General features: G+C 40.3%; 1 protein-coding gene across 2 annotated transcripts in view; it reads right to left on the bottom strand.

The window, feature by feature from the left end:
* The window catches only part of LOC137940537 (uncharacterized), a 44,155-nt gene that overhangs the window by 12,821 nt on the left and 6,721 nt on the right, over positions 1-24,613 (bottom strand). The window contains exons 3-13 of one of the 2 annotated variants that reach the window (XM_068785653.1): positions 21,144-21,309; positions 20,955-21,055; positions 20,734-20,806; positions 20,192-20,327; positions 9,307-9,464; positions 5,624-5,748; positions 5,413-5,512; positions 4,930-5,026; positions 686-737; positions 301-402; positions 68-214 (exon numbers count right to left, since the gene is read on the bottom strand). In XM_068785653.1, the coding sequence (XP_068641754.1) occupies positions 68-214; positions 301-402; positions 686-737; positions 4,930-5,026; positions 5,413-5,512; positions 5,624-5,748; positions 9,307-9,464; positions 20,192-20,327; positions 20,734-20,806; positions 20,955-21,055; positions 21,144-21,309 (1,257 nt within the window). The remainder of the gene's footprint in view (positions 1-67; positions 215-300; positions 403-685; positions 738-4,929; positions 5,027-5,412; positions 5,513-5,623; positions 5,749-9,306; positions 9,465-20,191; positions 20,328-20,733; positions 20,807-20,954; positions 21,056-21,143; positions 21,310-24,613) is intronic. The other variant, XM_068785654.1, reaches the window with a different exon arrangement.

The following is a 24,613-nucleotide window of genomic DNA, read 5'->3' as shown; positions in this document are numbered from 1 at the left end:
ATGTAAAAGCAACAATCATGGTGCAATATTAAAAAGTTCCATAAAAAACAAATGATCTCATCATTACCGCAGTATAAAGTTTTTTATAAATGTTATCTGTCCCAGAGCAGAGATTATATGACATAAGGTTGGCTCCATCAATGTAAAATACTCTGAGAGGATAATGAAGAACTCGGTTCTCTTTATTGAAAAAATTTAGCTCCAAATGAAACGGCTGAATTCAACACCACAGACATGGTTAGAGAAAATAGGAGGAAAACGACACATTTGAACATTAATATTACATGTATCACAAGAAACCTGGCAAACAGGAAGATCCCTCAGTTGATGGTTAGCATCCGAAATGGTGATGAGAGGAACCCGAGATATTGGACCACTTTTGGCATGTCCTTCGAGGAAATGCTGTAAGAAAATCCAATTTGTACAGCTTTAATTATTCACATCACAAGATTGCACTTAAATGTAATCAAGCTAGTTTAAAAAAAAATCCCAGTTACAGACGTTACATGCCAAGTTTGATAGTCTCAATTGGTTATTTTATAAAAAAAAAACTTTTGGCGGTTGATTATAGTAATAATCAGGGATACTAACCAAGTTCTCATGTGCTAATTTGCATTATAAGTACAAGTACAAGCAAGGAAGAACCAAATACAAAATGGTAAACAAGCTGACCAAGGAAACTTACACTGTGAAGAAATGCCTTCCGTGCAATGTCGGATATAGTTAGCTGACTGGGGCTGTTGGCAGTTGAAAATTAAATCATCATCTCAGGATATGAGCCAAGAGACAAAGAGACAGAAACAGAGACAAAGTAATCAACAGGAAATTTTAGAAACAATAAATGTGCCAGTAACATGGATTTAAATGGATAAAACGACAAGCCAGACATATAAGGAACCATGAAAAAGAAGTGGTAATTTTCGGCCACTCAAAAACTATAATTGCCAATGGGAAACTTTTGCCCATTATGCAACTTAACCAACAAAACCGTACGAGCATATTTGCTATGAACTTTTCCATGTCAGATTAAAAATTATTTTAAAAAAGATCTCTTAATCTAATAAATGGGAGGAAAGAATCACACAGGCCTCATTGTACATGAATTGCCATGGAATTGGCACCAACCCACCCAAGTAATAACTGAGGATACATTCGTAAGTTCACATAGTCATATAAGCATGCCGAGGTCCAAGGCTAGGGTTTCAATTCCAACTAGTTTTCTTGAGCAATTCCTAGTGCAGGGGTCATGCTAATTTTCTCTACATTGTTGCAATTTAACAGATGTCTCCAAAATTCTGACCAATTTTTTATGTTTACCCTAGTTTGATTGTCTTAACTCCTTCGACGTGATCATATCCCACCGCTCCTCTCACTTATCCACGTGGCAGGAGGTCATCATGCATTTTGGTAATAGCGCAGCGGCATGGGTTCCCATCGTCCATTTCTAAGGGTTTCATCTCCCATAATCCCTCTGCTGCAATGAGCAGGCAACATATAGTTATGCAATGACACCATATCGCAAAATGCTAATTCCTAAGCCTTATATATATAAAAAGTAATTTCCAAATACAGCCCCCTTAGATGTCGTATTTCCAAATGCTGCTACATAGATGCCATATTTCCAATCATGACCTTATAATTTGAACTTAAGAGACAATTAAAGTAACACTACTAGTAGATTTAAAAACAAAAATCAAAATTCACAAAAATTTTAGAAAGAAAAATTACAAAATTACCCTTTTTGAATTTTTATTTATCGTAAATGATTACGTCCCAGAATGAGGGCCCACTCCCCTCCCCTTCTCCCACATACATGATGGAGAAGGGGGAAGGTGGTCCCCTCTCCCTAAGGTACCAAAAGAGGAGAAGTGTGACCCTTCACTCCCCTCCTTCCAATCAAAGGAGGAGAGAATGGAGCCCTCCCTCTCAATTCACTGCATGATCAGGAGGGGGATGCAGCAGCCCCTATCTCGGTTCTGATAACAAAAAATTCCAGGTAATAATGAAAGCACAAAACAAAGAGGCCTTTGTAAATTGTCAAAAATAGAAACCCTAAAAAGTCCCTCAAAACCCTATCCAAGGTGAGAATTTTTTTTTGAGAATTGTTAAGGAATAGCCCACATTGATTAGTAAGTACAAAGATCTTGAATTTATTGGTGGGGAAAAAGGTTTACTAAGTTGGCTAGTCATTTTAGGATAGGGCTTTGGACCCAATTTAACATGGTATCAAAGCATGTACTCATATGTGGGCCTACACCTAAAAACTATCTACTTGTAGAGTCACAAAAGAGGGCCTACACCTAAATTGCCTACTCCTAAATTATCCACTCGTAGAGCCACAAAAGATGGTCTACACGTGAGGGGGAGTGTTAAGGAATAACCCCACATAAATTAGTGAGTACAAAGATCTTGAGTTTATTAGTTGGTAAAGAGGTTTTCTAAGTTGGCTAGTCATTTTGGGATAGGGCCTTAGACCCAATTTAACATGGTATCAGAGCGGGTACTCATATGTGGGCCTGCACCTAAACTATCTACTTGTAGAGCCACAAAAGATGGCCTACACCTAAAACTATCCACTTGTAGAGCCACAAAAAAAAGGGCCTACACCTAAACTGCCTACTCCTAAATTATCCACTTGTAGAGCCACAAAAGAGAGTCTACACGTGAGGGGGAGTGTTAAGGAATAGTCCCACATAGATTAGTGAGTATAAATATCTTGAGTTTATTAGTTAGTAAAGAGGTTTCCTAAGTTGGCTAGTCATTTTGGGATAGGGCCTTGGACCCAATTTAACATGGTATCAGAGCTATGCCCCGGAGTAAGCCATGGTGGATCAATCCTCTGAATGTTGAACGAATGTGGTGGGCCTCGAATTAGATTGTGAAGGGATTCGTGGATGTGCTCTATTGGACAGGTGGTGTGCTCCGGATTCTTCATGGACGTGTCCTGGTCCTAACGCGGTGAAGAGGAGTTGATCTGGATAAAGTATGCTCTCGAGACAGGTGGTACTCCATGTAAGGCATGTGCTTCCAACTCATTAGAGTGGAAAGATCTTTGTAGTCACTAATCAATGTGGGACTATTCCTTAACACTCCCCCTCACAGGTAGACCATCTTTTTGTGGCTCTACAAGTGGATAATTTAGGAGTAGGCAGTTTAAGTGTAGGCCCTCTTTTTTGTGGCTCTACAAGTGGAGAGTTTTAGGTGTAGGTCATCTTTTGTGGCTCTACAAGTAGATAGTTTAGATGCAGGCCCACATATGAGTACCCGCTCTGATACCATGTTAAATTGGGTCCAAGGCCCTATCCCAAAATGACTAACCAACTTAGAAAACCTCTTTATCAACTAATAAACTCAAGATCTTTGTACTCACTAATCTATGTGGAATAAGCTTCGCCTAAACTTGAACAGTAATCCCCTGAATCCAGGCCCAATTTTAGCAGCAGAGCGCTCAATCTCCCATGGATTTCAAAAGCCCTCAATACTAAGACATGGCAAAATCAAATCAACCTACTTTTTTTTTTAAATGATGCTAAAATTTATTATGAGAGCTCAAACAAGCTGATTACACGAGAGGAAGCCTTCCCAAACAATGAGAGATTATTGGGAGGTTCCAAATTTTGCCAATTTATCAACCAAAGAATTGGTTGATCTAGGAACGAGGTTTGAATTACAATAAATAGATGACACAATATCAACAATACAATCAATGATTGGCCAGTGGCGCCAAGGAGGGGAGCTTTCTTTTGAACACCAACTGATGACAGTCTTTGAATCGTCTTCAATAATCAACTTGCCATGGAGCCGCTCTTTAAAGATTTAGAGGCCGAACAGAAGAGCACCCTAAACTTATTTCATTCTTTTCCTTTGGCTTCCAATGCCGACAAACACAGAGTTTGGTAGACTTCCAAGGTCTGGATTTTCAAGGCCAAAGGCATCCAAAACAGCAATAATCCCTTGCACTATAAAGCCTCTCCGATTTCAAATACTTATTTACCCTTATTGTTTTGGTGCCCTTCTGGTGCAAGAGAGTATGGATTTGTGTGAGATAGTGCCCTCAAACTCTCTCCAAGGAAACTGAGAATAGAGCGAGGGGAGAGGAGGCCACCCCTCCCCTCCCTCTTTTGAGGATGGAGGGGGTAGCACCACCCTCTATCGGACAGAAAAAAATGGAAGGGATGCCTCCCCCTCTTCCGGTCCTCTCTTCATCGAGGGTGTGGAAGAGGGAGAATTTCCCCTCCATTCGAGAGGGGAAATGGAGGGGGAATTTCCTCTCCATCCTGCAAAAGATGGGCACACAGTGTGCCCTACTTATATTTTAAAATTTTAAATTAACTATAGGTTTAAAACTAGTCATTAGTTAATTATTTTAAAAACCTAATGTCTAATTTTTCCCTATCATTAACAGATTTTGCTGGCCTAGTTTAGGATTTGATCTTCTTTGGAAATACAACATCTATGTGGCTAAATTTGGAAATCCAGCATCTAAGAGGGCCATATTTGAAAATTACCCTGCAATTTAATGACCATCTTCATTCCTATACACTTCCTGGACTACATATTCACCTGCAACTACAAAAGAAAGCTCAAGAGCAAATCCTCCCTAGCAAGCTAAGGAGCTGCTACTGAAAATGGAAGGATTACACGTACATACTCAATAAAATGCAGATGCATATATATTGATTCACCCCTCATTGATAAAGGATCAAGCTACCTCTAGGTAGCTTCCTGTGAGCATGATTGCTCACCATTGGTTTCAATTGATCATATACAAGGGCTCAATCTTACCACATTTTCAAAAAGAAAAATAAAAATATCAATAAAAAAGTAAAGTTGAAACTTAACTTTCCAATAAAGTTTAGGAAACAATTGCCCAGTCCACAATCTCATCAAATTAAGAAGAGAGAATAAACACCTATACACTTAACTCACCCCTTAATGTGATGTTCTTGCAATTTTGTTTGGAGTTCATGATCCGCCAGAACTCCAGATGAACCTAAGGCTGAAAGCTTTTCTTTCAAAACAGAGGCTGCAAGAAAGTTTGCTGAATTAGTTTACACGCTTTAAGAACCATAGTTCTTTTTTTTTGAAAAAGAAGAACCATATTTCCAATCTGCTTTTTGTATTACTTGCATATAAAAGATAAACGACATGAACGTTTTCCATATATATATATTAAGATATCACAAATTACCAACTAGAGGATCTTTTCAAATATTATATATATATATACCAACTAGAGAATGTTGTAGTTAAAACATCACCAATCAACATAAACCAGAACTAACATGCAGTCAAATAACATGCTAATATAAAGCCAATTTAAGACTAACATGCAGTCAAGTAACATGCTAAAATAAATCCAATTAAGAATAAGTTCACTATTATAAGAGATGCAAAGGCTGATCAAATCACCAGTGGATCCTCTAGCACTTTGCAGCACAGTGAATAGTTGTTTCCTTCCTTCCCTGGTATATGCAGCTCTATTTTTCGACCTTTCTCCCCCCAGATTCTGCTAAAAAGTACACAATTACTCCCACTTCATAAACAGGCACATCTTTTATTCACACAAATGAAATACAAAATCAATTGGAATCCAGGATAGAAATGCTTCTCTGCACTTAACTGCAAAAATCAGAGCTGCCAAATTTAGTTTTGGGTGAGCTACAAAACCCTTTATCTTTGGTAGGGGATAAACGGCCTCTCCACCCTGCAGAGATAATATGTCGGTGATATCTAGTGATTCAATAGCTGCCAAAACCACATCAAGAACAAGAAAGATAACTGCTAGTTAGTCAACTTCCTTCTGCATGATAGTTACAATACAAGACCAAGAATAAATCAAATTGTAACATGACACACCAAATTTACATTCAATCAACATGACCCAGATCAGCAGATAATATCAGGCAATAATCCAATCTACTGGCTATGTACAATGAATTGAGTGTTTGCATGAAGAATCCACAAGAGAATTGAATCAAGTATCTCCCTGTCCACTTCATCTCAGGTTGAGACAGGAGGTACCACCGTTTATTTTTAGCCTCTATCTAAAAAAATTTGGACCACGATAATTATCTATAGGATTAAATTTCTCAGATAAAAGCCAACTAATAGAGAACTTAAACTCACGATCCTCTTCAGAATGTAACAGTCACGATTATGTTCAAACCTCAAATCCTTCCCTAACAATTTAACTTACTTATGGCAGAACAATTCACATGGTAAAAAACACACAAACCCCTGGTAAACCCACGTGAAGCAAAAAATATAAATATGTTAATCTTTTTTACGATAAATCAGTGAGAATGGTAACACCACTACAAAACAGTTGTAATTGGAACTGTATTAACTAAACCAACCTTTTTTTTTTTAAATGGTGCAGGAAATTATTAGAAAGAAGAAAGTGAAAGGGGGGGGGGGAGGAGACCCTTCCCAAACAATGACGGATTGGAGGGAGGTCCCATGTTTGGCTAAATTGTTGGCAAAAGAGTTTGTCGACCGATATGCATGATGCCAAGAGCAAGAAATAACCAGGGGGAGGAAACCGAGCCACCCGAACACCGGCCAATGACAACTTTGGTGTCCCCTTCAATGAGCAAATGCCCAATGAGGTGATCCTTGGGGGTGGGGGGTGGAACCTTCCCAAGCAATGAGGGATTGAAGGGAGGTCCCATGTTTGGCTAAATTGTTGGCAAAAGAGTTTGTCGACCGATATACATGATGCCAAGAGCAAGAAATAGCCAGGGGGAGGAAGTTGAGCCCGATCACCAGCCAATGACAACTTTGGAGTCCCCTTCAATGAGCAAATGCCCAGTGAGGTGATCCTTGAAGACAATCAAACCTTGGAGGAGAGCGCGGACTTCGGCAGTGGTAGAATTCGCCACCCCCGAAGGTCCCGAGTAGGAGAGGATAACCTCTCCCAAAGAGTTCCGGAAAACTTCTCCAAAGCCAGCTTACCCAGGCAGCCAATAGCGCTGCCATCAAAGTTCAACTTGATACATCCACTCGAGAGGGTGGGGGGGGCACACCCGCAAGGGAGGAGAACTCTTTTCAGGAGTGAAGCCAGGTAGAAATGAGGCCCACAGTAGAAGTGACAATGTCATTGATACTGCTGAATTTTATATTGAAGCACCGGTTGTTCGGCTCCAACCAGATGCACAATGGCAAGTGGGAAACGCAGGCAGATAAAAGCATTTTGCCAAGCCTTGGAAGGGGGGTTCCCAAGACCAGGCAAACAGTCCCAATGAGGTCTCTTTGAAGGCCGAGTTTGGAGTTCGAGTCGCTCAAATATATCTATCCAAACTTGCCAAGAGTAGTTGCAATGGAGGAGAACATGCTGAATGGATTCGTTGCAAGTATTACAGAGGGGACAAGTGGTGCTCAGACAGGTGTGGCAACGCCTGCGAAGGTTGTCGGCAGTGAAGATTTTTTCCCTAAGGGCTGTCCAAACAAAGAATTTTATTTTGTTTGGGGCAGAGAGTCCCCAAGCAACAGCAGCGTCATGTTGATCCTGTTGGGAGTCCAGCCATTGATATGAACATAAGTTGAGGCAACCGACAAGAGGTTGTTCACGCTGGACTTCCAAATCATCTTATCTGACACGTGGTCGTGAAGGACAGTGGCTTCATCATCTCGCAAACCACGCCTGAAATGGAAGTTCCAAGCGCGGTTATTCCAAACAGCAGCCACAATGGCGTCTTGGCGCCCAGAGATCGAGTACAAGGAGCGGTATTCGTCTATGAGGGGGTGGTTCCCACACCAGCTATCGTGCCAGATAAGGAGTTTCTGACCACAACCAGCAAAAAACAAAATGGCACTTTAGAAGAGCAGCAGTAAACTAAACCAACCTTTTAGTCTCATCTTGGCATGCATGAATACATTTCCACCATAAAATTTAATACCTCTCAAGTAAGTAGTGTTCAGCTACCTAACAAATACACCAAAAGCTCCAAAACTGATTGGATGTGAAAAGCTAGGTCCTCAAAACTATTTTTGTACTAGTCCCTTAAACCTATCCAATCAAGTAACATAACAATCCACCACACTTCCATGCACAGTTCTCTGCAAATGCCAATGACAGTCCCATTCTACACGGCTTACATTCTGGTCAAGTGGCTCTTTCATTTCTGTGATGACTCTCTATAGTAAAAAGCAACCATTTCACAGTCACCTCCTCCATGATTAAAAAACAGGACATAATGCCTCTTCTGACACCAAATGTTGAGTATTTAGAAAATATACCATAAGCTCTAGAACTGATAATTGTGGAAAACTAGGTGCTTAAATTTATCTCATATAAGGCTAGTCCAACCTGATGCCCATACCCTTGGCTGATCCCACAGACACATTACAAAGCAAGGACCTACAATGGAAACCAAAGGCCTTCACCGTATGATACTCCACCAAATATCCAGATGTATTCGGTTGAGAACCCATATAGATAGTTTTGAAGCAGAACTAAATTTAACAATGTAAATGACAATATGCATGTAGCTCCACAACAATAACCGATTGTTAGAAGTATAGTAGAGTTAGCGTGTAATTTTGATTATAATTAATGCATCTTCACCTTTTGTTGAATTTTCTCAGTATTGATCAAATATATATCTTTTTCTCTATGAAAATTTAGACAACTTCCTTCTTTGCATATCACAATGTGTACCATAATAAGTAGATATAAAGATGGAGGAAACATTGGATTACACAACATGTCCCAAATGAAAAAAATTCTACATGGTGAATTTGATCACATTCCATAAGTGTAACTAGTAGCATCTCCCGATTACCGAAAGAGCTCAGTAATCCGACTTCAGAAGCACCAAAGTCAATGAGATGCCAGTACAGCGTATGAACCATCCGATTTAGACCCAGGAACCGACTCAGTACCCTGAAATTCTAGTTGGCTCTCATGAGTGCAAGGCAGGACTCAGGTTGATTGGGAGAGGGGGAGGGGAGTGCAAGGCAATTTGACTAGCTCAAGTCATGAGTAGGAAAACCATGGTTAAAACAAAGGATCCCAAAAAGCGATGCAAATTTCCAAATGAAAACAGCTAATATTTCTCTTTGTACATGTAGGTAGAGTTACTCACAATAATGAAAAAGAACACCCCAAATAAGTTAGAAAGGGAGGCCCAGGCAGCCAGAATGTATACATACAGTATCTAATCATGAAATTTTAATTTTGGCAGAAGGGGAGAGGAGGGAAAGGGGGAGAGAGGGACAGAGAGAGAAAGAGAGAAAGAGCGAGAGAGAGAGAGACAGAGAGATGTGATAAATGATTCACCAAAAAAAAGAAGTACAACTTACCAGCAGACTCAAAGAAATTTGCTTGCATAGGATGTTTACTTGGATTAGTCACACGTGTTTTCCACACTTGAAGAGTTCCATCCTTAGACAGTGTGACAATTATCCGCAGCATAGGAAGCCAAGATATATGTGTAATTGCATGGGAACCAACCTGTGTGCTGAATTTGAAATTAAAAAGTTAAACAGCAACATGAAGATATGAACATAAGATATGAACATCATCAGAATGAACATAAGATTGCATCAAACACCAATACTTAAAGAAAATTGGAAGCCATAAAAAAAAAAAATTATGGCATGTTTTAAGAGATGCAGTAACTTGTAACTGTTTGCTTCTTATTTTAAGAGTAGGCAGATCCTCGACCGCATGCACTCAGCACAGGAATTAGTTCACTACTAAACAAAAGCCTCCAAAGCCACAGTATTCTTAATCTTGACTTGGAGATGTTATGGCATCACATCTTGATGATGTGATGGAGAAGATGGAATCTGCCCAAAATGGAGAAAGTGGATAAATAGTTGTGAATCTTCAGCTAAGTTATCAGTCCTTGTCAATGGTGGCGGTGGAGGTTATTTTAAAGCTTCTAGATGGCAATGTGAAGAAGGCCTTATATCACCTCTCCTCTTCAACATTGCGGGAGAAGCTTTAAACAGGTTCTTTGACAAATTTTACTATAATAGCTGGTTATCCTCAACTGTAAGCAATTTCTCATTGGAGACCCATCTCCTCCAGTTCATGGATGATATGATCTATTTTTGCATTGGTAATATGGACAAACTTCTCAATGTAAAAGCTCTTTCAGCAAAATATGACATCTCTCTAGCCAGCGTGTGTACTGGGATAAATCCACAATAATTGGAGTTAATATAGCTGATGAGTTGATTCATCAAATGGTTGATGTTATGGGCTGCAAGTTTAGGAGATTACCCGTCTCATACTCGGGCATGCAACCATTTTCTGGTCGCATTACGCCCTCTCTATGGGAGTTGGTGCTGGATAAATCGGAAAGGAGACTCTCTGCCTGGAAAGTTTTTTCTTTTTTTATGAAATGTGTGTATATTGATAAACAGAAGGAAGGAATACAAACCTAGCTTTGGGGGCCGGACTCCACAACCAAGTGTTGGAGAGACACACCCGCTTTAGCCTGAGAGTTTGCTAAGTGAGTAGCAGAGTGTGGAATTTGTTTCCATATACAATTTAACCATGAAAGTAAATTACAGATTTCTTTAAACATATCCCAATGTCGCCATGGAGGTTGACCATGGTTTGCACACCAATTGATGACTACTGTTGAATCGCCTTCAATACAGAGGGGGCCTGAGAGATGGTTGGTGAAGACCTTGAGCCCATGCAGAAGGCCAAAAAGTTTTGCAGTAGTCGAGTTTGTGCTGCCAAGGGGACCAACATAAGAGGAGGAATTCGCTATTTTCATTATGGATAACACCACCGAAACCTGCAGGACTAGGGCAGCCTAACGCACTGCCATCAAAATTGCTCTTTATGCATTCAGGTGGAGGGGGGGGGTCCATGTGGCCATAGTAGGGGAGTGAGAGGGTACATCTCAGTAATAGATTGCCAGTTTCCTCTGAAGTTCGAGCCACTGAATTTTTTTCTGTTTAAGAGCCAAACAGAGACTTGACTAGATATTTGCTCAGTCAAAACCTCAATAGGATAAGATTTGAATTTGAATTTCCTTTTGTTACGTTCTTTCCAAAGAGCCCAGATAATATGTCCAATGCAACAATATAAAATCATTTTCCCAAGCTTTGGAAGCTGCAAATTGACGAGTGAGAGGCAAGTGTCAGCAAGGTTTCTCGATGCACAGAATTGGAGGCCAATTTTGTTTAAAAGGGATGTCCAAACTTCGTAGGCATACTGACAAGAAAGAAGGACGTGAGTTGCTGTTTCTGGGGTATTTGTGCAGAAGGGCAGTGATGGTCCAAGATAGAAGTACCCCTACGAATTAAAGCATCAGAGGTTAGGATTTTGTTTCTAAAAGCAGACCAAATGAAGAACTTAACACGAGGGGGGGCAAGCAGATCCCAGGCATGGTCCGCAATGTGCTTTGGGTGATCTGATAGGTTGTTTAAGAATGCATAGGCAAAAGATGTGGAGAAAGATCCCTTTGGACACGGAGTCCAAATCAGAGTATCATCGGATGAATTTATTTGGTTGTGTGGAAGAGTGATAAGGAGTTGGGATGCGATGAGAGCTTCAGCATTAGAAAGATGTTCTCTGAGGTTTAGATTTCAACCTCCATTTTCTGACCAACTATCCGAGATATTGATCTCTTGGTTACCTGAGAGGCCACAAATTACCAGAAAGCTGTTTTTGAGGGGTGCTTGGCCTACCCACCAATCATTCCAAAACTTTGATGTATTTCCATTTCCGACATAACATTTAGTAGCCACTTTGAATTTGGGAAGGAACTGAGCAATTTTTTTCCAAGCAGGCGAGAGAGAGCGGATTCGCCCTCCTCCTATCCACCAGCTAGAGGAAAGGTTTGCTTTCTCCTTAACAAAAGCTCTCCAAATCAAATGATGGTTCATATTAAATTTCCAAATCCATTTAAGCAACATGGCAGAGTTCGTTGTGGATGTGTCACGAATTCCCAACCAGCCTGGAAAGTTAAATTCCTATCTTTAGCTGGGCACCTCTCTCTAATAAAGTCCAACTCCTGCAGCTCTACCCAATTTCTTCCTTTTCATGCTGCAGTGCCCAGTAAGTGTTGCCCAAAAATTAGAAGTAACTAAAAGAAGTTTCTTTTGGAAAGGGATCAAGCAACAAATTCTAGTAAATTGGGAAGCCATTTGTATACGAAAGAGGAAGTAAGTCATTCCTCACGCAATGGATATGAAGACTCGGGAGAGTAAATGCAAGCCTCGAAACAAATCATATGTGCAGAGTACTGGCCATATTCAGATTGGCGAGAGACCCCGCTAGCAAGGTTATCCAGGAGTTCAACCCCTGAGATGAGGGCAACTGGAATCTCAACTTGAGAAGACCCTTGCTTGATCATAAATTGGCCAAATGAGCTCCTCATTAGCAAACTGGATAAAATCTACATCAAAGGTTAGGTGATGATAAACTCATTTGAACAGCAGAAAGTTCTGGGCCCTTTACCACTGCCTCCTGTCACATCTTGATGACTAACGAACCTTCACAATATCCCCTTCCTTATCTATTGCTTGGAAGCTGATTGCCCCCACCCCAACAAGGTCAAAGTCTGTCTGTGGTGCTTGGTGAAAAGGACGACCCTCACCTCCAACCAGTTGCAAAGGAGCGAGCGGCATGCAGCTGACTGAAACTGATTGCAAGTTTTATAAATAAATCAATTGACCACTCACTCCTTCGTTGCTTATTTGATAAAGAAATCTAGACCTACTTCCTCTAAAGTTTTGGTCGATATTCATGTTTCCAGGCCACCACCTCTGACCTTATCACTCACAGCTTTCACTTACAGCTTCCTGAAAAGAGATTCTCCTATAGCGTAATGCAGTTGCAGCAATTCCTTGGTGTCCATGCCTTGAGTGTAAAGATTGAACTTTTGTTGCTAAATCAAGCACAGTTGGGGATGTATTTGAAATGACCATCCATTTGATACTACAATGGTCCAAGCTAGTTCAAGACTTTGAAGAAATGAGTGCATTCATTCGTCTAAATTGGAGTTCAAGCGGCAAGCACAATCCCAAGTCTGATGATTTTGACCCCTTCCCTTGCTGGTCATTTGAATCTCAAATTCAATGAGACATCTTGTGGGAACCCTGGCCCCTCTGGCTATGGGGTAGTGGTTCATGATCATAAGGGGCACACTCTACTATCCTATTAGGCCCCCCTTAGGTGACACTAACTCCCACTTCTGTCGAAGTCTAAGCCCTTCTCCATGGCATTATTACATAGAAGAGGTAACTCACTAACGTGTTCGCTATGGAGGAGGATCCAAGGTAGTCATTTCTTGGGCTAAAGGCAAAAGCAGGTAAGCTTGGCAAGTTAATCAGCAGTTCACTCAAATTGAAGCCCTTGCTACTTCTATGTGGATCGAGCAATCGCACATGCTTCGCAGCCTAGCACAGCCTAGCCAACTCCCGGGGGGGGATTAAGCAAGAATGGAAAATTTGCAGCCAAGCACAGGCATTAATATTCCTGAGACTTGTATCTGATTTTTGTTTGCTTTTGTTTGCTTGGTGGCAGCTGGCTTCCTGTCAGCCCTTGTAAGCTTCATTTTACTTAAAGTTTTCGCTTTCTAGAGATTTTCTAAAGAAAAAAATTGTTTGGTTGTTATTTGTTACCTTAGTCAAGCCATGGAACGAGTTAAGCTTCATTTTACTTTAATAAGTTTTTGCTTTCTAGAGATTTAAAAAAAAAAATTGTTTGCTTGTAATTTGTCACCTTAGTCAAGCCATGGAACGAGTTTGGACCTTCTTCAAATTCTATTGCCTCTGATCAATGAAGTTTGTTTATAGCACCTTCCAAAACTCAAGGAATCAACCTTATCCCGAATTGTGTTTTAAAAAAAATTAGACTACACAGACGCGCTATACCCCAAGCCCTAGTGAAAATTGAACACAAGACCTCATAGTAGAACACCCACCCAGACACCACTGAACCAAAGGCTCAACCTGCAGTCCACAATCTATTTTAAATAACTTTAAGAAAAAAGACGAAACCTCAATGTGTAAAAAACAAGAAAAGATCCTCACTCAAGGAGGTAACCAAGACATCAAGTGCAAATGATGCAACTCTAATAAAAATAGTGAAACATACTTCTACAGAGATTACTTCTTTTTATTTGGAGAGGTGACAGCACATAAGTCAAAGTCAGTTTCTCATGCAAAATTTACTCCTACAAAGATTTGACTTGTTCTTACTCAGCCAGCATGGCAGATAGTTTCTCCCCACCCTTTTCTTTCCTTTCCCTCTCTCGCCTCTTTTCTCTCTCCCAATAGTGTTTTTTGATGAAAGGTGATTTTATTAAGAGAGAGAACAAAGAGAAACAAACACAAGGGAACTAACCCCTAACACAAGGGATTGCAAGGAGGCTCCCTGCTTGGCCAAAACATCGGTCACAGAATTAGCTGATCTCGGGATATAAGACCAAAAACAATCAAAAAGGCTGACAATTTCCATAATTTCAAAAAAAATGTCTTTGTGACGCCATGGAGGTGCTGAGATCGCTCAACCAACCAATCACCACCTTAGAATCTTCCTCGATGTGAATGGCGCCAACACAGTGATCACGAAAGACTCGGAGTCCATTGAGGAAGCCATGGAGCTCATCCGTCATGGAGTCCGCAATACCGAGAAGGCCAGCAAAGGAGATGATCTGATTGCCCAGAGAGTCACGAACAACTCCTCCGAAACCAGCCTTCCTGGGGTTGCCGAGAGAGGAACCATCAAAGTATAACTTAAAGACATGGAGTCGGCGGTGTTCACTCAGTTACAGTTGGGGCTTTGAAGACGTATGGAGTTGGGCAAGGCAATGCCAATTGTCTCTAATGGAGGATCCAGTGAAGGGGGAGAAGGTTTTCTTAGTGTGAATCCAAGAGGAAATATTCCCCGAGATAATTTCAACGACTCTCTCCTATATTCTAACTTGGATTTGAACCGCCTTTGGTTGCGCTCTAACCAGAGACCCTAAGGAATGAAAGCCAAACAAGCAGAGATCTTCATTCTTCCAAGGTCGGAGACGATAGACCCAATAAGCATCCGACAACCAACGGGGAGATACGCAGGAAAGTAGAACTAGATACCAATACGGCTAAGAATCGACATCCAAATCCCCCAAGAGAAAGGGCATAAGAGGAGTAGTTGGCTGACGGTTTCCTCTATAGATTGGCAAAAAGGACATTTGGTGTCCACCCCGTGTTAGCCACACTTCCTGAGATTGTCAACTGAAAGAATTTTGTTGAGGCAGGCGCTCCACATGAAGAACTTCACTTTTGGGATGGTGCTAAGATGCCAAGTGAAATCCACCGCATGCCCTGAGCTGCAAGTGAGTCATCCTCAGATTGCGAGGTAAGCGGAGAAGACCAAAAAAGAACCACTCTTATTAGGCCACCATATTAATTTATCCAGTCTGCTAGCTTGAATCCTAGTTAGCTGAATAGCATCCAATAGGCGACTGACCTCCAGAGCTTCCGCATTTGATAGGCCCCGACAAGGAAGAAGGTTCCAGCCCCCATCACAGGTGGCTTCAGCAACCAAAATTCTCCTCTGCATGGAGAGCCTAAAGAGGGTCGGAAAAGAGTTCTGCAAAGGCGCTTTGCCCGACCACCAATCTTCCCAAAATCTGATAGACTGGTTGTTGCCCACATAAAAGTGGATTGCTGAGGAGAAAATCAGGAGAAGGAGATAGAGAAATCTCCAGATAGAAGATAAAAGCCTTTTGTTTCCCCCCTTTGTCCACCAGATTGAGGAAAAACCAACCTTCGGATGCACCATTTCTCCCCAAGTAGTGTTTGCACCACATTACTGAGTAACTGAAACAAATTTTGACTAGACCCCATCTAAATTTTCAGCAAACAATTTTTCACGCCAAGTACACAACTAGGTGAAACACCACAATCACGATTTTTTTCTGAAAAATACAATAAAGAAGTTTTTTTTTTTAAATGGACAATAAAGAAGATTAGAAAAAAGACATTCAAAGATTTTGGATATGTAGATACTTGTAATGTGTTGCTTTCATTATTCTTTAATGAAATCATCATTTTTTTTTAGAATGTAATCATTGTTATGTCAAAAAAACAAAAAACAAAAAAGATACCTGTAACGTGGTCAAGGTAAGGCTTATACAACAGTGATCTGAATGACAAAAGTTAGTTTAGTGAAAACTAGCAGCCAGATCAGGTCTAATAATTTCTCTATAAGAAGGATAATAGTCTGATCAAAACCACCTAATTTTTTATAATGTTCATAATTTTTGTTTTGTTAATCTTAGTACAAAAAAAGAGGATTTTTACATGCATAATTGTGTTCTTTCGGTGACATAGCCAAACAAATATTGGCCAAGTCAAATTATAAACAAGGAATTGATTACTCAGATAAAAGAATTTAGCAGATTACTGTGTATAAGACCAAAGCAACAAAGGATTTAGCAGATAATGGCATATACGACCAAAGCAACAAATAACCAACAATTGCAAAGATTTGCTTGCTACAGCACTCTACTTCTGATAACTTCAAAAGCGAAAGCAGGATTTTTTTTTTTTAATGATGAATTTGTTAAAGGTGGGTGCAGGTCCATCCCAAAATAATTTTGCCTAAGTAACATCCCCCCTCGCATGTAGGGATACTCAAACAGAAAAGGGGCTTCAAACATGCACAACACAAACAGAGTGCAAAACTAAGCGAGGCATTAGTTGGGTCAAACAAGGCAGACAAAATACTCCGAGACCATGTTAAAGTTGAGCCCATATTCAGCTCAAAATGATTAGCCAAATTTAGAAGGCTTTTTTACCCAACTAATAACTATGACTTTTCTTCTCAAAAAAAAAAAAACCTGTGCGAGAGTATTCCCACAGACAGTTCATTAATGAATGCTCTCAAAAAAAGAAATTACTAATGAAAGCAAAAGCAACAAAGAAAGGGAGTGACAAAACAAGCATTATCTATTAAAAAGGCCACTTACTGGCCCAACTTCTACCACAACTATAAGTCATTATGAAATTGACTTTTTTAGAGAATTTTTCCCAATATACTGAGATTAGCACAACTCTATCCAATCACATCCAAACATATAAACTTATTTCTTAGACATCCATTGTCAGAAACAGTATTAGTTAATAAATTTTTATAATATAAAAATAAAAAGTCGTTGAAGTTGAGGGTATTTCTGTCATTTCACACATGTGATGCTGTCCCTCTAGGTTACATAAGTGTCATGGAGTAGTATGGTGTAAGTATTTTTTATTATTCCTTTATTTTCATTCTGTTATTAGCATATAAATGTATATTGGTCTAGAGAGGCAATTTGGTCATCTTATGTAATGTTTAACATAAGTGATTAATATGAGGGTTAGGGATCAACTTTTGACTTCTAACGAAGTGGCTGTTTTTGACGCAGCTTGTTCTTTGTGTTAGATCGCTTTCTCTCTTCTCCCAGATCTCTGTAGAATTCTACATGGTATTAGAGCTTCAGGTTCGGAAAGGGGTTCAAGAACAGTTTCTTTCCTTCTCTCTTTGTGCTTCAGACTACATAGAAGAGTAAAATTCTACATTACTTCAGCTGATTGGCCTACAAGGTTCGATCTTTCCATTACCCACATGCCAGAACCTGTTGGTTAATGGCTAATTTATGTGTTCTGCCCTTTCTAGGGTTGAGCTACAGACCTGTTGGGTTCCCTATCTCTATGCAGCTCTCAAGTTTGTGCCTTTCTTGAATACATGGTGATTCAAGATTAATTACTGCAACCTTTTGCACTCAATTGTGTCTGTGGGTGTGTATTGGGCTACAATTCTCTTCATATGTGTTACTGGATTGAAATCTGAGGTTGGTGTACTTAAATTATTGTTGCACATTGCTGCAGTCATCTAATTGCAGCTGTATTGCACCCTCTTTGCTGCTGCCCCTTTGCTTTTATTTTTTATTTTTATTTTTTAAGGAAAGAGAGTGAATCCCCTTTGCTTTTATTGAATGTGGTTTTTTTCTTATCTGTGCAGACCTGTTGAGTATTATAGACATTAATGGTTCCTGTTAGTATATTATGTGTGGGTGAATTGGAGTAATGGCAGACCAAGGTGAAAGGGACACAAGAGAGGACTGAGGGTAACGATTCCACTTCTATTCAGATTACATCTCTTAAGCTGAATAATACAAACTGTATCCGTTGGTCAAATCCAGTTTAGGTGTATCTCGGAGCAAACATTAGCATATATCATCATTTTATTACTAATGAAGAAGAACTAAGGAAAAAAGAAAATCAGATGCAGGTCCTCTTTTTACATGGTAAGTGGATCAGCTTGGTGGTTTCTTCACTAAACCTCTTGGGAAGCGAGAATTATGATATTTTCTAACGAAATGCTCTATCTCAAGGGGGAGTGTTGATGTTAAGGGTATATCAGTCATTTTCACACATGTACTATTGTCCTGGTTACATAAGTATCATGGGTATGCTTTAAGTATCCTTTGTTATTCCTTCATCTTCTTTTTGCTATTAGTGTATTTATGTTATTGATCTAGAGGAGCAGTTCAGTCATCTTATGTAATGTTGTACTTGAGAGATTAATGTAAGAGTTAGGAACCAACTTTTGACTTCTGACAAAGTGGCTGCTGTTAATGCAACTTTCTCTCTCTTTCCTTGGCCGATCTTCTCCTAAATCTCTTTGAAAACCACTACTTCTTAAGGCCACAAAATTGTGATTCTTTTATCACATTCTGAGATCCGCTAATTCGGCAGTTGATGTGCTTGCCAAACAGAGAGCATCCTTTCAATCTCTTGTTGTTAGGGTTTTGCTCCCTTGACCTTTGTATTTTCTTTCTCTATTGATATATACATCCTTTTTAAAAAAACAAACAAGATCGCTCATGGAGTCTTACATTTCGCCGGGGATTAAATGATGAGAAAACTACTACTTTTTACTCTCTCCTCTCTAGACTCAGCAGCACTACTATTCGTGAGCATGCAGTTGATAAACTGACATGGAAGCCCAGCATTAATGGCCGATTCACAGTTACATCCGCCTACTCACATTAGAAAACAAGATTACAGCATGCATGAGCACAAGGTAAACCTGGCATGGAAGCTCTCAGCGCCTAATAAAATCAAATTCTTCGTGTGGATGGCCATCAAGGAACAAATCCTCACCTCTGACAACCTCCATAAAAGAGGTTACACTGCCCCTGATCGCACTTGTCCCCTTTGTGGTATGTGTGATGAGACAGTCCATCATGTTCTCTTACATTGCGACTTTTCATGGCAAGTCTGGATGAAGATATTTCAGAAGATTGGTCTTCAAATGGGGCTACATCAGGACCTTTTTGGCACCTTTGAGATGGTTATGGGGATACACCTTCCTAAACTGAGCAAGATAATTCTCTTGGCATGATAATTCTCTTGGCATGCCTTACGCATGTCCCATGGTGTATATGGCTAGAGCGAAACAACCGGAGATTCAACTCCAAGGCTAGCAACCCAGATAATGCAGCTTCTCAAGCAGTGGGCCTTATCTCAAACTGGCTACATTCTATGAAGGAGTTTGCTTCTCTATCGGGTGTCTCCCTTCGAGAAAATTGGGGTTTGATAGCACACATGGCGGGCCCCCGTAGGAATCCGGTTATGGCTACTTGGGATCTTCCCCCTTACGACTGCATCAAACTCAATTTTGATGGCAGTGCTTTAGGCTATCTTAGGCCGGCTGGAGCTGATAGTGTTTTAAGAGACAGCAGTGGAGACCCTATTCTATCCTATGCAGGGCCGGTGGGTATTGCTGATTCAAATACTGCTGAAGTGAGTGCTCTTCTATTCGGCCTCCAAATCTTTAAAGAGCGGCTCCGTGTCAAGCTGATTATTGAAGGCGATTCAAAGACTATCATCAGCTGGTGTTCAAAAGAAAGCTCCCCTCCTTGACACCACTGGCCAATCATTGATTGTATTGCTGACATTGTGTCATCCATTTATTTTAATTGGAACCTCGTTCCTAGATCAGCCACTTCTTTGGTTGATAAATTGGCAAAATTCGGAACCTCCCAACAATCTCTCATTGTTTGGGAAGGCTTCCCCTCGTGTAATCTACTCATTTGAACTCTCTTAATAAAATTCAGCATCATTTCAAAAAAAAAAAAAAAAATATGATTCTTTTTGGTAGAACATCATCCTTCAATAGAGTTGCTAAAGATGATTACCATAACAAGTACCTAGAAGCATAAAGAAACTAGAAACTTACATTCCGATCATATTAGGTCTCTCAGTTGATACATCCCATGCTATTAGGGCACCCCGTCTATCACCAATAAAGATCCACTCTAATGTCGGATGAAAGCAAAAAGCCCCCACACCAATGAGCTTAATTGTAGGATCAACTGCATCAATGAAATTTAGGACAAAGATAATTAAAAACACAATTACTTTTTCACAATAAAACAAGCTTGCCTTATACTACTATTCCAAAAAGAGAGAAGAGCAACCATACAAACAATTAATAGTGGCAAACAACACAAAATATAATTGTTCTCTTCTCGTATCTACAAAATCAGTTTGACTAACAAACTAATGGTGCAGTCAAGAATGGACACAAATGGACTCATCAGATAATCATGAACACACTTTCATCAAAGAAATCAATATAGCAATAATATAAAGCAACAAGCTAATGGTTGTCCTGTAGTTTGTGCATGAATTGCAGCATACATTAGATTATAGAACATGTGTGCACACACACAAAAAACAGAGAAGCAACAAAAAATAGAAAACTAATGGTTGCCTTACGTTGTAGTGTATAAAGTACAGCATAAGTCTGAATGTTGTATGCACGGACTAGACCATCTGCATAAGCAACATACTGAAAAAAGCAAAACCTAGTTACACAATTACAACCTCTGACAACAAGGAACTATTAACATCGATGTACAACTTGGCTCAAGTCCCAAGAACAGAAACATTTATGTTAAAAACAAATAAAGACAAGAACATAAGCATTTTGAGGTTACCAGGACAGGAAGACGGGGATGGCATGCAAGATTAACAACTGGCTTCTTGAGATCCGTTTTTATCTTTGTTGGTGCTCTTCCACCTTCAATAGTTCCAACAACTTCACGAAGTTCAAACAGTTAATTAGCTGGATAAGATGAAGACAGAGAAGAAGGAAGCATTAATACAAAAGTAGAGAGAATGAAAACCTGTCACACTCATTCGCCGGTGAAAACCAAAAAAGACAACAGGCTGCAGAGGAGTTAAAGCAAGATGAACTTCTGTTTCAGAAGAAATTTGATCCGATCTCTTTTCGGGTGAATGTAAGACAGAAGTCTGCTCAGTGTCAAAGTCACAGGATCGAATTGTGCAATCCTGAACAATAAAGAGGGGAAAAGATCACGTAAATTATACTGAATCATCAAGAAGGAAATACATGTGTTTGCTGCTTCAAGGATTTAGGCTCATACAAAGGTGGGAGGATGACCAAAGAAACTATAGAAAGAAGACAAATAGGACAAAAGATTTGAACTAGTTTTTTTTTTTGAGAAACAGTGTTTTTTCATTAAAGGGCCCAAGGGCTAACAAAGATTACAAAGGGGGAGAGAGGGGGTCCCTAACAAAGAGGGATTAGAGGGACACCCCTTCTCTAGCTAGGGAATCAACCAACGAGTTGGATAGTCACAATATATGAGTCCAAGAAATTACATCAGTGGCCAAATCCATGGCCTCAAAAAAAAAAAGAGGTCTTAATCTCCAAGGAGGGAGAGTTCTGCTGGAACACCAATTAATAACAACAAGGGAGTCTCCTTCAGAGAACAAGTTCCCTTGACATTTTCCTTGAAGAGCTTTAAGCATTGCACTAAGGTTGACAATTCAGCGAGGGTGGAATCTGAGCCGGCCTAAGGGACCAGCATAGGATAAGAGAGTTCCCCCACTATCTAATCTGAATACTCCTCCATAGCCAACCAGACCAGGGTTCCCAAAGGAGTTAGCATGGTGGAGCAACTAGGAGTGGGAGACTGTTGGTGGAGCCTAATGGGTTCAGGATCAGATAAAGAGGCTATCTGGGACCTGTTCTCCTTGACATAACTAGCTTCGAATTGTTGGAACTCTCTCAAAGTACTGAGCCAGGTGATGATGCTTCTTTGGGTGAACCAGTAGACTGAGCTCAGGAGAAAGATTTTCCACTGAAAATGTCTCTGATTCCTCTCAAACCAGACCATCCAGGGGATCTAGCAGTGCAAACCTTCAGCATGGTTTTGCCAAGGTTGGGGAGAGGAAAGGCCACCACTTGCTTAACAAGATTTGTCCCTGAGTCTGGCATGCAGCAACTAATCCCAAAAAGGTCGAGGAAACTCATCCAGATGTGTCAGACGAAGGAGCAGTGCAATAGAAAGTGACCAATAGTCTCATTATCTAGTGTAAGAATCTTCCCTTTTAGAGCACTCCAACCAAAAAAATTTACCTTATGAGAAGCATATAGAGACCATGCCTAGGCAACATCAAGATTGTCCTCGGGGTTGACATCTGAGAGGAGTTTAAAACAGCTAGCAACCGAGTATTCCATATCTCCTTCCAGATCCCAAATGAATATGTCCTCCCTGGTCCTATGCAAGTAAAGGCTGCTTAGCAGAGAGAGGAGCCCCGATGCTAAATCCGCTTCCTCATCGTTTAGATTTCTCCAAAAGTCAAGGTTCCAACAAGAACTATTGGTGCTGTCCAGGATGATGGCTTTAGAGATGACCTGGTTCGGTTTTCTTACTAAGAGGAATAGACTGGGACATTAAATCTTTAACAGTTGCTATCCCATCCAAGTGTCATGCCAACAATGGACAGTGTGTCCATTCCCTTCTTGGAATCAAATTGCTGAACTGATTTTGAGGAAAAGTTTGGCAAAGCTACACCAAAGGGGGGAGAGTCTGGCCAGGTTACGTTCTCTGAACCACCAAGTGCAATCAACCAGCCTGATTTTGTGAGTTACCAAGTGTCTCCATATGGCATCTCTAAATCTATTAAATCTCCAAAACCACTTCGCTAATAGGGCTTGATTCATTGTTTTGATTGATATAATGTCAAGGCTTCCCTACTTTTTATGCTTTAGAACATCCGAACACTTCACTAAGTGGTGTTTGAATCCTGTTTCTGAGCATTTCCACAAAAAAATTCTCAAGTCTTTCAATCTTCTGCATCACACTTGCTAGTCAGTGTAGGTAGGATAAGAAGTATCATAGGATGATAGAGATGCAAGATTTGATAACAGTTAGTCTTCCAGTTTTGTATCGAAGTCTCCCTGTCCATGTTGAAACCCACTTTTCAATTCTTTCTAACACTGGATCCAAAGAACTTTGTCTGGTCTTAAGGTGAATTGCTGCAGACCGAGGTAGAAGGCTGAAAGGTAACCCGATTGGCATCCAAGGGTGGAGGCAAATGTTGGTTGAGGTTAAAGCCATAAACAGTGGATTTATGCCAATTCACTTTCTGACTCAAGGTTCAGGAGTTGCTCTTGAGTGCCATTGATGAAGATGATTGTATCTCAGTGAACTGAATTATTGAGACATTCAGAGAGGGATCATCTGCAACTCGTTGCAGCCACCCAATTTTCTTTGCTCGGCATAGAGACCACAAGGCATTCCCCAATGATATTGAAGAGAAGAGAAGGGAGATTCTTGTCATATGCTCCTGCTTCCCTTGACATACCCATGACAAACTCCCATTTTAGTTTCTTGAAGGATGATGATCTGAGTCTCTTTGGATTCGAGCAAGGCCTGAATAGCAGCTCGCTTTCTTGAATTACCTATTCCTTGGACATTCCAGGAGACGATAATAATTTCTTCCCTTTTTTTGTGTTAATCCTGGTTTATGATCTCCTTGGTCATGGCTCAATGGAAATTTTCAACAAATTCCAACGTCTTTTTCTAATGTCTCGCTATCATACTGCACTTTTTGATTGATGATGGACTTAGTTATGGATGTTTGCTTATGACTCGAACTTCTTAGATTTCTGCTGGTATAAGCGTCAACTCCTCTGCCCTTCCTTGACTTGCTTGTTACTCTTCTGGTTCCTTTGTGAAGTAATCTGCTTCAATTTCTCCTAGCACATGATTTAGAGCACTAGTCACTGATAGTTGTTTGAAACGGAACGTTTCAAACTCATTCCCTTTTGATAAAGAGGGTTTTTTTTGTAGAGAACTCATCACTTCAAGTTGAGGAAAGTATCCATAATTTGGCCTAGTATTGTGAAGGGGGGAAGTGCTTGCTGGGTTTGGGGGGAGATTAGTAGTTTCGGGTGTATGCTGGTTTGTGTGTTTTTTTTTTTTTGGTGTAGGTGAATAAAAAAGCCGAAGTGTTGGGTGGGGAGCAGGAGGGGTTTCTTAACACATTTTTCAAAAAAAAAAAAAAAAAAAACTCCATGACAAACTCCCTTGTTAGATACCTTTGCCCTATTCCTCAGCCCCGCTTGACTGCCAATGATGCATGTGGCGCCACTAGGGAATTCTAGTTGCTTGGAATACTGCAATTTTGGAAGCTCTAGACTGAGTTGGAGTTTACCCTGTTGCTATGGAATTCAAAGATGCAGAGTTAGAGTCCATTTGGTGCTTGGGAGGCCTCTACGGCCATTGTAATCATAGGCGCCATGCTGAATGTTGGGAGGAGCTCTCTCAACTCATGGATGACC

This window comes from Aristolochia californica, unplaced genomic scaffold (assembly GCF_029961685.1).
Source record: "Aristolochia californica isolate CCGP_79_NKW_82.1479 unplaced genomic scaffold, dmAriCali1.0.hap1 SCAF_9, whole genome shotgun sequence".
Lineage (NCBI taxonomy): Eukaryota > Viridiplantae > Streptophyta > Magnoliopsida > Piperales > Aristolochiaceae > Aristolochia > Aristolochia californica.
This window is presented reverse-complemented; position numbering and strand designations above follow the sequence as displayed.